This window comes from Pediculus humanus, genomic scaffold (genome assembly GCF_000006295.1).
Source record: "Pediculus humanus corporis 1103172107910 genomic scaffold, whole genome shotgun sequence".
NCBI lineage: Eukaryota > Metazoa > Arthropoda > Insecta > Psocodea > Pediculidae > Pediculus > Pediculus humanus.
The window spans coordinates 296957-311411 of record NW_002987483.1 but is presented as its reverse complement, the minus strand read 5'-3'; the positions used below and the strand labels follow the sequence as shown (position 1 = coordinate 311411).

General features: G+C 23.7%; 1 protein-coding gene across 1 annotated transcript; it reads left to right on the top strand.

The window, feature by feature from the left end:
- Positions 1 to 9749: 9749 nt before the first annotated feature.
- Positions 9750 to 11985, top strand: Phum_PHUM399470 (Nuclear and cytoplasmic polyadenylated RNA-binding protein PUB1, putative; the record flags this gene model as incomplete). The annotated part of the gene is made up of 8 exons (XM_002428694.1): positions 9750 to 10091; positions 10169 to 10366; positions 10448 to 10601; positions 10743 to 11015; positions 11082 to 11315; positions 11427 to 11563; positions 11649 to 11781; positions 11930 to 11985. The coding sequence occupies 8 exons, from the start codon at positions 9750 to 9752 to the stop codon at positions 11983 to 11985; spliced, it is 1527 nt and encodes a 508-aa protein (XP_002428739.1).
- Positions 11986 to 14455: the final 2470 nt, after the last annotated feature.

Below are 14455 nucleotides of genomic sequence, written 5' to 3'. Positions count from 1 at the left end.
AATTAAACTTTCTAAAGATAAACTTTTAGGGAAACGTTCCAATACAATATCAGATACACAATTTTATTAAATTCTAAAATAAAAAAAAAAGAAGGTGAGTAAGTAATGCGGATTACTTATCCACACGCATCCAACACACGTCAACGTCAAATGAAAATCTCTACAAGATTTTCCAGGCAAAAAAAAAAAAAAAATAAAAATAAAAATTAATAAAAATAATAAAAACTTAATCGTAATCTTATAAAATTTTAAACACAAAAATTAAATTTATTTCTTTTTAATAATAAATTTTCTTTTATTCACCCCTTGAAACAACAATAAATTAACTATTGCAATTAGGTGCATGCTTCTTTTATTACCCCCCACCCCTCCCCCCACCTAAACGTGAAAAAAACGAAAGCATTACGAAAAAGAAAAATTAAATTTAAATTTCATGCATTCATTCATATTCACAATTATATTATAAATATTATAAAAATATATATTCGTAAGTAAATAAATTTCCCTAATCGTCATCATCATCATCATCATCATTATTTTTTTGTGTTTTTTTTTTGTGTTTTTTTTTTTTTTAACGGCTTAAGAATATTTGATGTATCCTCATAAGAAAAAAAAAAAGAAGACAAATCGATCAAACCCAAACAACCAACAAATTTCTCTCTCCCTTTCTTTCTTTCTCTCTCTCTCTCTTTCTTTCTCTCTTTCTCTCTCCCTTTCTTTCTCTCTCTCTCTCTCTCTTTCTTTCTCTCTCTCTCTCTCTTTCTTTCTCTCTCACTCTCTCTTTCTTTCTCTCTCACTCTCTCTTTCTCTCTCCCTTTCTTTCTTTCTCTCTCCCTTTCTTTCTCTCTCTCTCTCTTTCTTTCTCTCTCTCTCTCTCTTTCTTTCTCCTTTTCTTTCTCTCTCTCTCTTTCTTTCTCCTTTTCTTTCTCTCTCTCTCTCTATACATATATATATGAAGTAGTCGATTACATGATAATAAAACATTTCCATAATATTTACGTATCATACATTAATTAATTAATTAATAATAATAATAATAATAAATTTTAGATTTTAACATTCAAAATACAAGGCGACGACAGACAGACAGACAGACTCACACACACACACGTACAAAACACACATAATAATAATATTTTCGTATTAATTACTAAACAAAATGAATAAGCATTTTAAAACATGATTTTAAAATTAACAATTCCATATTACATAAAGTACGTAAAATACTACAATAATAATAATAATATTAGTAAAAATAATAATAATAATAATAATAATAATAATAATAATAATAATAATAATAATAATAATAATAATAATAAATTACGGTAAACATTTATGTGTGTTATTGTGATTTAACAGTTCGATACTCTTATTTACAATAAAAATAAAATATAAAAAAAATAAAAAAATAAAAAACGATCAAAAGTTTTTTTTTTTTTTTTTATGAACATAAAAAGAAACAAAAATCATTTGGGAAATTTCGAGAAAATTTACTCCATTTTTTTTTTATTTTTTTTATTCGTCGGAATAAAATTTTTTTTTTTTTTTTTTTTTTTTAGCACGTAAAATTTGATTTTTTCTATTAATATAATATTGTAATATCATCATCATCATCATCATCATCATCATCATCATCACGTCATATTATCATTTTACAATGTTATAAAAAATAACGGTTATTATAGTCGTCTGCTTCAAGTTTTTTCTTTTTCTTTTTACATAAAATTCAAATTGGGAGGAATCATTAAGATAACTTCATTAAACGATTTGTTAAATTTAAATACAATAAGTATCATCATTATTATCGTATAAAAATATACAACGTGTGAAATTTATAATATAAATCCATACAATATAACAACAATACCTTTTGCGACAATCAATCATTTTTTTTTTTATACAAAAATAATAATAATAATAATAATAATAATAATAAGAATTTATTTTGCGCGCGCGTGTGTATATATATATATACATACACTTAAGTATTATTATTATTATTATAAAAACTAAAAGTGTTCAGACTTGAATAAATAATTTAATAGTCGAAATAGTCAAAGTTCTGTGGTGACTTGATCGAAACTGGTATAATCTTAAAATATTTTGTACGAAATTGCACGCGGAATAATAATAATAATAATAATAATAATAATAATATTTTGATTGTAAACAATATACAAAATATTTGAAAAATTATTTAAACGAAATAAATAAATAAATACAATTTTTTTTTTCTCTTTTTTATTAATAAAAATTTAAAATTTTATAAATAATAATAATAATAATAGTAATAATACGTACACGTGTGATATCAATAATAATAATAATAATAATAATAATAATAATAATAATAATAATAATAATAATAATAATAATAATAATAATTAAAATAAATACAATTTTCTTTATGTAAATCCACAGAAACAAAGACTAGAAAATTATTAGAGATATTATAGAGTAAATTTTTTTTTTTTTTTAAAATCCACAACAATAAATTGTAAATTGTACGTGTATTTTTTTTTTTTTGGAAAAATTAAGTAGTGAGAGAAAGAGAGAGAGAGAGAGAGAAAAGGAAAATCAGACAGAGAAGAAAAAAAAAAAAACAAAAATTTTCATTACTATAAATTTTCATTAGTTAAACTACCTTTCAGTGGTGACAATTTTCATAATCTTATCTTTACTACAAGTGCTTTATTTATTAATTTAAATTTTGTTTTATTTATTTATTTATTTATTTATTATTATTATTAAATTAATAATTACCAATATTATTATTATTATTTGTCAAGTAAAACTATGTGTAGACCATTAACAAAATAAATATATAAAGTTTCCAAGGTACAAATTGTACACATTTTACAATCATTTCTCAAATTTTATAATAATTATTAATTACAAAAAAAAAAAAAAATGGTGCCAGCACACGTGGATGCTGTTAAACTAAAAAATTGTAGTAAATGAAACATAAAATTCAAATTCTTACAATTTTTATTTTTTTTTAAATAATGTAATTAATAATTATTATATTAAAACAATTTAAACAAATTTTCTTTTTTCCATCGTTGAAAACTCCCTGAAATAATTCTAATTCTAATTCTCAATTAATTATTTATTAAATTCCAAGACAAAATCTTTTTTTTTATCAGTTTTTAATTATCAATCATCCCCAAACAATGAGTAGGGGGGAGGTACTCATCAATTTTCCTTTGTACCTTACAAAAGTAAAAATATTATTTTAATAATAATAAATAAAATAAACATCAACATTTTTTTTTTTTTGCAAGTTTACTATTGCACATAAATTTGTAGTTGCAATAAATCAAAATATATCATCGAATGAAATCTTTGAATGAAAAATTATTAAACTTATTATTATTATTTCAAGACCTATATTAACAAAAATATAAAAAAAAATAAAAAAAAGGAAAAAAAAGGGGGGGAAAAAAAAAAAAAAAAAACTTTTTAAACTAAGTTTTGAGTCTGGAAATCATTTCCTGGACCACCTGTTGCCCTTATTCATCAGTATTTATAGAAATTGAGAGTTTTACTTAAAGATACATAATTTAAAATAATACATTTGCAAATACAATAATAAATTTTTTAGTATTTTTTTTTTCTTCAATAGAAAGTGTTACTTAAATCCCACTTGTTTTTGTTTGTTTGTTTTTTAAACAAAAACAGAAAAAGTTAAAAAAAAAAAAAAACAAAAAAAAATTTACCTGTATAAAAATTAACATCATGCATACATAATATTCAATTATTATATTTACATTGTATAATTTGAAAAGTTAAAGAAAATAAAAAAAAAACTTTTCATTTCACTCGTTGAAAATTATTAAAATCTTAATTAGTTATTATTACATCAAGTACATTTCGATACAAATTTTTTTTGAAAAAAAAAAAAAAAAAAAACAAGACAAACTTTAAAATTTTGAAATTTTCTTTTTTTTCAACTGTACAATTTAAAAGAAAATTTACAAAACATATTTTTACCGTTCATTGCAAGATTTTTTTTTTTTTTTTTTTTGGGAAACAACAAGTTTTTATCGAATGTGTCTCGATTCTAAATTTTAAATGCAAGAGTTCGAAAAGAAAAATATATATATGTACATTTTAAGAATAATAAATCATCATTATTATTATTTTTTTTTTAATTTAATGATATTTTTATAATATAAAACATTATACTCGAGCATTCAATGGTAACATACAAAAAAAAAAAAAAAAAAAAAATTTACCAAAAGGTAGTAACGAAACGATTAAAACAAACGAATATGAATATTATAAAATAATAATCGTAAACAAATATATAATACTCGAGATAATTAATTTTATTTAATCCACAACCTATAAAATTATACTGCAAGTAATAATTAGTTCATGTGTTTCATTAAACCTTGCATTGTGTGCTTTTACAATTCTAAATTGAATTCCAAAAAAAAAAAAGAAAACGAGAAAAGTAAAGCAAAAGTTTAAGCCTTAAAATAAGCAATACTTTATGTTCGATATTGCATTCGAATGAAGACAAATGATAATATGAATTGCATTAAACCGAAAATAATAACTAATTCAAGTTATCGAATGTAATTAAACTTTATTCTAAACAGTACAACACTTCATTAATGTTCATTAATTATTAAATAAGTTAACAAAAAATTATCCATTACACAATTCGAGTGACAGAAATAACATTGAAAAATAATAATTTTATAATCGTAAATCAAAACAAAACACAAAAATCAATGAGTGACATAAAAAAGTAATACTAATATTATTATTATTATTTGATTACACTTTGCTGATGGATGAAGTACATTGTATAAAACAAACTTAGAAATTAAATTAATTAAAATGTAAAAAGAAAAAAAAAAATCAACATAAAACATGACAACATTTTGATATTAATGATAATAAGAATTGAGAATTCCAAAAAATAATATATCATATTAATTAAGAAAAAAGATTCTATCGAAACGAAGACATGAAAATTTCTAACCAAAATTTGTTTAAAAATAAAACGACAAAAGCCGCGGAAAAATATATATTGTTATCAATAAATAAATGTCTGTACGTTTGGTGTCCATGTAAAAAAAAAAAAAAAAAAAAATTTAAACATGAAATTGTTTTATTAAAAATATGAATTAATCAAGTGTATACAATCAGCTGTTTAATGACATCGTTTTAAATAGAATTTTTTTTTTTTTTTTTTTTTCTTGTTTCGGCGGCAATTTATTTACATATTATAATAAATAATATGAATAATAAAACTTACCCTGTTCAAATCCTAGTGCAGCCATGTTTTGTGCAAAGGAAATTTACCAGTCTTTGGCACTACAGTAACTTTGAAATTAAACAAAAAAAAAAAAAAAATAACTTAACTGGAGTAAACACACTTATTACTGGAAAAGCAATATTAAATAAATTTGTTTACGCGTAAAATATCGAATCGTAATTAAAAACATGATGTTATTTTTTTTTATGCTTTTCTTTAATCATTATATTATTTTCAATACCGTTTTTTTTTTTAACTTATTTTTTTTTATTTTTATTAAGTTTAAAACAGACTATTTGTATGTCCCTCCGCTATGAGAACCGAGGGAAATGTCGGATAATCTCAATACACGGGTACAATTAAACCAAACCAGTTTTTCTTTCGATTGTGAGTCATATTGCAAATGGCCACCGACGTAAGTTTTCGACCAATCAAATTTATTTAAACGTCGAAACAATAGCTTAAAACCCTCCCATTTTGACGTCACACAGACTATAGCGACCCATGCATTGAGATTAGTAGTCCGATTTCCAAGGTCTTTTGGTACAGCTGTCGTCAAGTGTGCGTCTTTTTCTTTTTCTTTTTTTTTCTTCATCATCATCATCATCGTAATTTCAGGTTGATTATTAAAATAAATATTATTTTAAACTTTTCCAAAAATTTAAATTTTTCCATTAGAAAATTTTTCCTAACGTTTACAATACGTATATGTTAAATGTAAAAAAAAAAAAATTCATTCATAAATTCTTAATTTGACCATCATCATCATCATCATCGTCGTAAAGGCGTGTTATGTACAACTCTGGTCAAGTGTGTTAGCATTTCACTTTATAATGCTACGCTGAATAAATAAATTACCTGATAATGGCGGCGGTGGTGGTGGTGGTTGTTGTTATTGTTTTTTCTTCTTTCACATTAATTTCATTCTACGATATTATAATTTAATCTAAAAGATAATAATAATAATAATTAATAAAAAAAAAAAAAAAAGAAAATTAATGTACACTTGACCATTATGCATGTAACATTTTTACCATCATAATATTAAAATAACAATAAATAAATATATTTATATATATAAATATTTAATAGTAAACAAGGAAGAAAATTTAATGACGTCGTTATTAAATTCCCCTCTCCCTCTCCCTCTCCCTCCCCCCTCATATTTTTTTAAAATGAAAATAATAATACTTTCTTTTGGTGAAAATGATAATTTCTTTACTTGTAGTAAAAATTTAACGGTTTAAAATTATCTAATGAAATACATAAATAATAATAATAATAATTTTCAAAAATTATTTAAATATTCAATATAAATAAATAAATAAATTTTTTATTAAATTGAAAAAAAAAAAAAAAAAAAAAATTACAGGGACGAAAAAAAAAAAAAAAGAAAAGTGCGTTGGTCATATAACTAAAAATATATTTTGTCGTCAATGAAATATAGATATTTATAGTTTATTATTATTATTATTATTATCATTATTACTATTATTATTATTAATATTAATATTAACCCCAATCGCTTGATTTTCAAAAAAAAAAAAAAAAAAACAAATAAAAACACAAAAACAAAACAGAAAATTTTTTTATTTTTTTTGCCTTACAGAATAATTCATTCATTCATTCATTCATTCTAGAATTTTTTTTTTTTTTTTAATTTAAATTTACCGGAAATTCCACATTCTTTTCATTTCCTTTTCGTTTCATATACAAAACGAACCATCGTGATAATGATAATTTTCCCAAAAAAATAATTTTTTTTGTCCAGAAAAAATTTTCCCCAAAAAAAGAAAATCATAACGATTTTTTTTTAATTACCACCGTATTAATAATAATAATAATAATAATAATAATAATAATAATAATAATAATGATTTTTTTTGGCCAATATACTGGTCAAAAATTTTATTGGGGTTAGTTATATATATATATATATATATATATATATATATATGTTGATCTAAAAATAAAACAAAACCGGGAATATTTCAAAAAAAAAAAAAAAAAAAAAAATGCTCATGTTTCTTTCGTGCATAAGCTAACAAAAACATTTTTTTTTTTTTGGCATAGGTTTGTAAACGTTATATCTGATGAAAAAGGGCATTAGGGTCATTGACATCGTTCGTTTGGTACGAGTCCAGCTTATTATTATTATTATTATTATTTTTGTATTTCCTTCCACGACAATTGTTTTACACGTCGTAATTTACAAAAAATTATTAATCGTTTTTAATAACTCTTGTTAGGATAAAATAATTAATTTTTATTTATTTTTAAATATATTCGGTTGTTGTAAAAAAAAAAAAAAAAAGTTAATAAAATAAATCCATCGAAAGAATAGTTAATAATAATAAATAAATAAAAGAGTGACGTAAAATAAATAAATAAAGAAATAAAAATTTTTTAAATTGCATAATAATTAAAAATTTATGAATGATATGTTTAATAATAATAATAATAAATAATTCGATAAATTTTTCAACACACATATCTATGATGATTTATGTTACCTTATTAATACATAATTTATTAATAATTTTTTCTATTTTATTATTATTATTATTATTATTATTATTATTATTAGATAAACGCGACGATGGGGCGAGTGTGAATTTTCCTCTAACGTATTAATTAATTAATTTTTTTTTTCTTTCTTTCGTACGATTTTTTTTTTGGGGGGGGTGGGAAGAGGGAATAATTGGGAGGGGGGGTAAAGTTTATTTTTAATAAATACCGTCGAATAATAATGATAATAATTATTTAAATTAAAAAAAAAAAATATTTCGCCCATTATAAATTTAACAATTTTTTTTTTTTTTTAATAAGTTTCAATTTAAAAAAATTTGGGAAAACCCCATTTTCCACAATGTTATACGTAATAATAATAATACTAATAATAATGATGATGTCTAATAATAAAGATTTTATTTAAAAAAAAAAAATTAAATTATTAAAAAATGCTTAATGTGGCATTTTTTTTCAAATAAACTAAACAATCTTTTTCTTTTTTTGTTGTTATTTTTTTTTTTTTTTTGTTTAAACATTAACAATTTGTTGTTATTTATTTTATTTTTTATTAAAAATTTTAATTGTTCATCGTAATAAAAAAAAAATTAAAATTAAAGCCGTTTAAATTTTCATTTAAAAAAAAAAATTTTTTTTTTAAAGGGATGTGAAAATTTTACTCAATTATTATTATTATTATTCGACAGCATTTCTTATTTATTATAAACATTAATTTTTTTATTTAAAATAAAATTAATTCTAATAAAAAAAATGGATATAATTACGTAAAAAAAAAAAAAATTATTATTATTATTAAATTACGGGGTAGAGGGAAAAATTTTAATCGGTTTACATATATATGTAGGGTACCTGAGGAGATTAGGGAAAAAAAAAAAATAGTTAAAACCTAATATCAAAAACGAAGAAAAAAAAAACACATACAGTGTTGCCTTACTGATAATAAGCTAAAACACTGTGCGGAGGAAAAGGTCGATAAATGATGACTCTTCATTCCAATGTTGCATAACTTACCTTTCTTTTTCATTCATTTTTTTTTTTTATTTTTTTTTATTTTGTCAATGTTAATAATGATGGTTGAGATATACATATCCGTTAAAATTTCACATTAATTTAATTAAATTTATTTTATATAAGTAAAACAATAAATAAATTATATATATATATATATAATAAAAAAATAATTGATAATGATGATTTTTACTAAATAAAATATTTTGTTTGTATTTTTATAAAAAAAAAAAAAAAAAAATGAAATTTTTTCCGTTGGAAATTTATATTTAATCAGGCGAATATATATTATAAGGATTACATATAAAAAATTATTATTATTATTGAATTGTAAAAACTATCTGGTTTTGTTATTGTAATATGGGTGGATTGTTTTAAATGATAATTTTAAGATATTTTTAATTGTTACTGGCAATTATTGTTAATTAAATGAATTTATATATAAAATAAAACGTTTAGTAAATGTTACTCAAGTATTTTTGAAATTTTATGTATCCTTTTATTCTTTAATGTGTAAAAAGTTTGATTTATTATAAAGTTAGTGATTGGGTAGCCAAGTATTGCTATTTGTACTGCTGTAGTTATTGAGGTATTCTTCACAAATACACTTTTACACTTTTGAAAATTTTTATTTTATATTTTATTAAAATTAAAAAGTAAAATTTTTAAATACGTTATTTTTATCCTTTTAAAATAAAATAAAAACTTTATTTTTATTCTAAAGTTTTAAATTTGTTTCAATTTCAAATGGTTATTCTACAGATAACGGAAGCCATTTTGTTTTAAAAGCGTCATTTGCCATAAACATATAATAATTAGTATTTGTTGTGTTATGTCAAGTGATAATACACTTCCAAGGTAAATATTAGACTCTACTGATTTTATATTATTGAAATTTTCGAAAAAAACATTTTTGAAACTTAACTTTAGAGGAAACATGAATGACCGGGCTAGAGATAGAAATCGCCGGGATGGCAGAGGAGGAATGGGTGAAAGAAGACCTGGTGATAGAGATCGCTCTCCTATAAGATCAAGATCCAGTCGAAGTGATTGTAGGGTTTTCGTATCTAACTTACCTTACGATTATCGATGGCAAGATCTGAAAGATTTATTCAGAAAAGAAATTGGTGAAGTGGCATTTGTAGAATTGTTTAGCGACGAAAATGATAAATCAAAAGGTTGTGGTATTGTGGAATTTGAATTACCCGAATCAGTAAAAAAAGCCATTGAGAAATTACACAGATATGATATTGATGGTAGAAAAATAATTGTTAAAGAGGTAAACATCGTAATTATATATGGAAGATCGTTTGGTTAGGTTGCCATTGTGTTAATGTAAGCTTGTTTTATTCAAAGGACAATGGAACAGCTAGAGATCGGTATGGTTCAATGAGAGGTGGAAGGGATCGCGAGAGAGAAGATAGATGGGAAGGTGGTAGAGATTTACCTAGTTCTAAACCTTACACTTGGGGTGAAACATACGGTTTGTCACCTAGCTTTCTTGAAGGTCTCGGTATTGCACCTCCTTTGGTTTGCAGAGTCTTTGTTGCTAATGTGAGTTATTCTTTATCTGTAATTCTTGTTTTTGATTCTGTAAATCATAAATAACGTGAGTTTTTCTTCTCTGTGATTCAGCTCGATTACAAAGTAACTGAGAAAAAATTGAGGGAAGTTTTTAGATTAGCTGGTAAAGTTCGAGATGTTGAGTTGTCTTTGGACTCGGATGGGAAATCTAGGGGATTTGCTGTGGTAGAATATGACCATCCAGTTGAATCAGTACAAGCTATTTGTATCCTTTATTTAATTGTTTAATTGAAATAAGCATCTTAAATGGAAATTTCTAAAAAAAAAAAAGAATATTTTAGTTTTTATCTCATTTTCAATTTGAAGCACAGTTTTACGATTTTTCCTTGATGAACTTATTATATAGCTATGTTGCATAATCAACCACTTTACGATAGGAGGCTAACTGTGAGAATGGATCGTGTTGATCCCTTGGACACCAATTCCAGACTACCGGAAGGTCTTCACAATATTGGAATGGGATTAGGTGCCAATGGAGCTCCTTTACGAGACATAGCTAAAAATCTTCCCAGTTTAGCATCGGTTGGAAATAATCTTAATTCGCTGCAGAGTCACAACAGTTTTAATAATTTAACTGCTGCTGCTGCATTGTCCGCTGCCGCTGCCGTACCACCACTCGGTAATTGATTTATTAATGTAAATTAAAATTTTTTAGAGGTTGTTTTTTCATAATTATTTTTAATAGGTCTTCAACAACAAGCTGCTGCTTTACATGCTGCAGCAGCATTGAATACAGGTAACAATTCTCTTCTTGGTCCAGCTGGAAATCTTGACTTATTAGCTAGAACCACCAATGATTTGACAGCCAGAGATTTAGCTTTAAGCAATCTAGCTGGATTAGGTGGGAATTTGGTTAATCAAAATAACTTAAATTCTTCATTGGGATCTAATGCTGGAAATACAGGCCTTGGTAATCAGGGTTAGAATATTAAAAATTAATATATTTATCATTAATTATTTTCGTCATCGTATTCTTACAGAGTTACAATTAATTTTTTTTCCCCCTCTCTCTTTTTTTTTTTTTTTCCAGCTCCCAACAGAGATGGATTCGGGGAAAGAGATTTAAGATCCCTGGGAACAAATTCTAATTTCGGGGCTGCATCCGCTCGAAATAACATCATGTCTAGCGGTGGACCTAAATCCTCAGATACAGTTATTGTAGACAACGTGAGTATTTTTTTTATTTACAAAAAGAAAATTTTTTAAAACTTTTACTTACCGTTTGACTTATTCCATAAAACAATATTTTTAGTTACCACATAATTTTACGTGGCAAAATTTGAAAGACAAATTTCGCGATGTTGGAAACATAAAATTTGCCGAAATGAGAGGGAAATTGGGTTTGATTCGATTTGCATCTGAGTGGGAAGCTCACCGTGCTGTCTGTATCCTTTAAAAAAACAAAAACAAATATTTATTAAAAGCAATAATCATTATTATTATTATTTACATTTCTCAACGAGATTTGTCATGAGTTTTTTAAATAACTCTTTTCAATTAATTAATAATTTTCTTAACATAATTAATTCATAGCTTTAATGGATAATTCTCGTATCGATGGTCAAAACATAGACGTTCGCTTATTTTAATGAAAACAAAACAATTGAACCCAAAAACAAAACAAAACAAAACAAAAAAACAAAACAAAAAAAAAAAAAAAAAGGTATGATGAAAAAAATTAGGTCAACTCCTTTTATATAATTAAAAAAAAAAAAAAAATGATTGATTGATTAGAACAAACAAAAAAAAAATAATAATAATAATTAAGAATTTAAGGGGGTGATGATGATGATGATCACGATGACATCGGTTGTATTGTTTGGTTAATTATTATTAAAAAAAAAAAAAGGGAAAATCATTTTTTGACGACAATTCGTTTGTTTTGGAAAGAGAGTGAAGAAGGGGAGAAAATAGAGGAAGAGGGAAAAAAAGGGAAAAGGGGAAAAAAAAAGGGGAAAATGAGAAAAGCAGATTTATTTCAAATTGTAGTTTTTAATTTTTTTTTTGTGAAATTCGGAGAGAGAGAGAGAGAGGCTTCCTATAAACGCCTGTCGTTCTTTTTTATTTAATTTTTTATTTTAAGGACTATTATTATTATTATTTAAGTTTAAATGAGTGTGTGTAATTTTTTTTTTTTTTTTTTTTTTTTTTTTTTTTTTACATAGGAATTTAATCTGCTAAAAAAAAAAAAATTTCGTCGTCGTCGTTTGTTTTTTTTTTTTTTTGGTTTTTCTGGATAGTAAAAAATTTAATAATAATAATAATAATAATAATAAGATTGTCATTATTGGTTGTTTGTCGCTTTTGGGGGAAACAAAATTTTTTATAACGGGGGGGGGGTTCGTAGGGGTTTAAAAAAAAAGAAAAGAAAAGAAAAAAGAATAAAAAAAAAAAGAAGAAAAATGAGAGAAAAAAAAAAAAGAAAAAAAAAAAAAAATAATAATAATAATAATAATAATAATTTTTTTGTGTGTTCAAGGGTTTTGTCGTTTTGTTTAAAAGAAAAACGATTACTATTGATCGTAAAAAATTTTTAATTTTATAATTTGACACTTTGTTAATTTGTCGGTATAAAATAGAGAAAGAAAGAAAAAATTGGATTTTGTAGTTTTATATACAATGAATAGTTTTTTTTTTTTTTTTTTTTTAATAATTTGGAAAATTAAAGATAAATTTTAATGAATTTCATTGTCGTTAATTATTTTTTTTTTATTTTTTATTTGGAGTTGGCCGATTTTTATTAATTCGATTTCAAGGATGGAAAAATTAGTTAATTAATTAATTAATTAATTAATTAAATATGGACGACAGGAGAGAAGAATAATTTATAATTTTTAAACGTGTTTGTTTGTTCGATTTTTTTCTCTCTTTAAATTGTAACAAAAACAAACGTTTTTTTGAAGGGTTTAATAATAGTTGTAGTGGTAAGAGTAGTAGTTGTAGTGATAATAGTAATAATAATAATAATAATAATAATAATAATAATAGTAGTAGTTATCAGCGATGATAAAGAATTTCACGAGAAGGTTCACGATTTGTTTTTAATTTTTATTTTATTTTATTTTTTATTTTATTTCTATATTGGAAAGGTGTCTGTCGATTATTTTGTCATTTATTTGTCTTTTTTTTATTATTATTATTTTTTTTTTTTTAATTCACACGGAAGAAGTTTAAGAAAAGGAAAGAAAGAAAAAAGAAAAGAGAAAATAAGTGGGGAGTAGTAGGAAGTTGTCATTGTTGTTGTCATTGTTGTTGTCATTGTTGAATTTGTTACTGCTTATTGATGATGTAGCTAACATAAATCCTTGTCGAATAAAAAATATTGATTCAAAACAAAAACAAATTCTTTTTTTATTATTATTATTATTATTATTATTAAGTTGTTTGTTCGTTGTCGTCGTCGTCGTCGTCGTCAGCGGCGGTGATGATACTGGAAAAAAAAAAAAAAAAAAAAAAGAAAAAGAAATTAATTTTGGAGGTAATGTTTTGCGACAGAAAGAAGGAAAAATGAAGAAATGTTTCAATTTTGATTGTGATTGACTTTTGTACAAAGCCGGAAAAATAAAAACGGATGAAGGAAAATCCGGTTGAAGGAAAAACCACCGGACGGTCACCGAGAAAATAAAAGAAAGGAAAAGAGGAAAGGAGGAAAAATAATTTTGTGGTGGTGGTGGTGATAATAATAATATTTTTTTTTTTTTTTTTTGATCAAGTGCGTTAATTTGTATTCGGTTTGTCGATTCGTTGCGACATAATAATAATAATAATAATAATAATAATTTTTTGTTTGTTACCAAAATGAATGAATTCGAACCTGAAAAGAAAAGAAAAGAAAATTCGCGTCATTAAAAATAATAATATTTTCGATTTGGAATTTGTTTTGTTTTTAAGGTTTTTGTTTTTTATTGGTTTCAATGAAATTTTGTGAAGTGTACAGTGGTAACGGTGGTGGTGATGATGATGATGATGATGATACTGGTAACGATGCTGGTGGTAATAATAATGATATACCGGATTGATCAATTGGCATCGGAAAGAGGGAAAGAGAGAGAGAGAAAG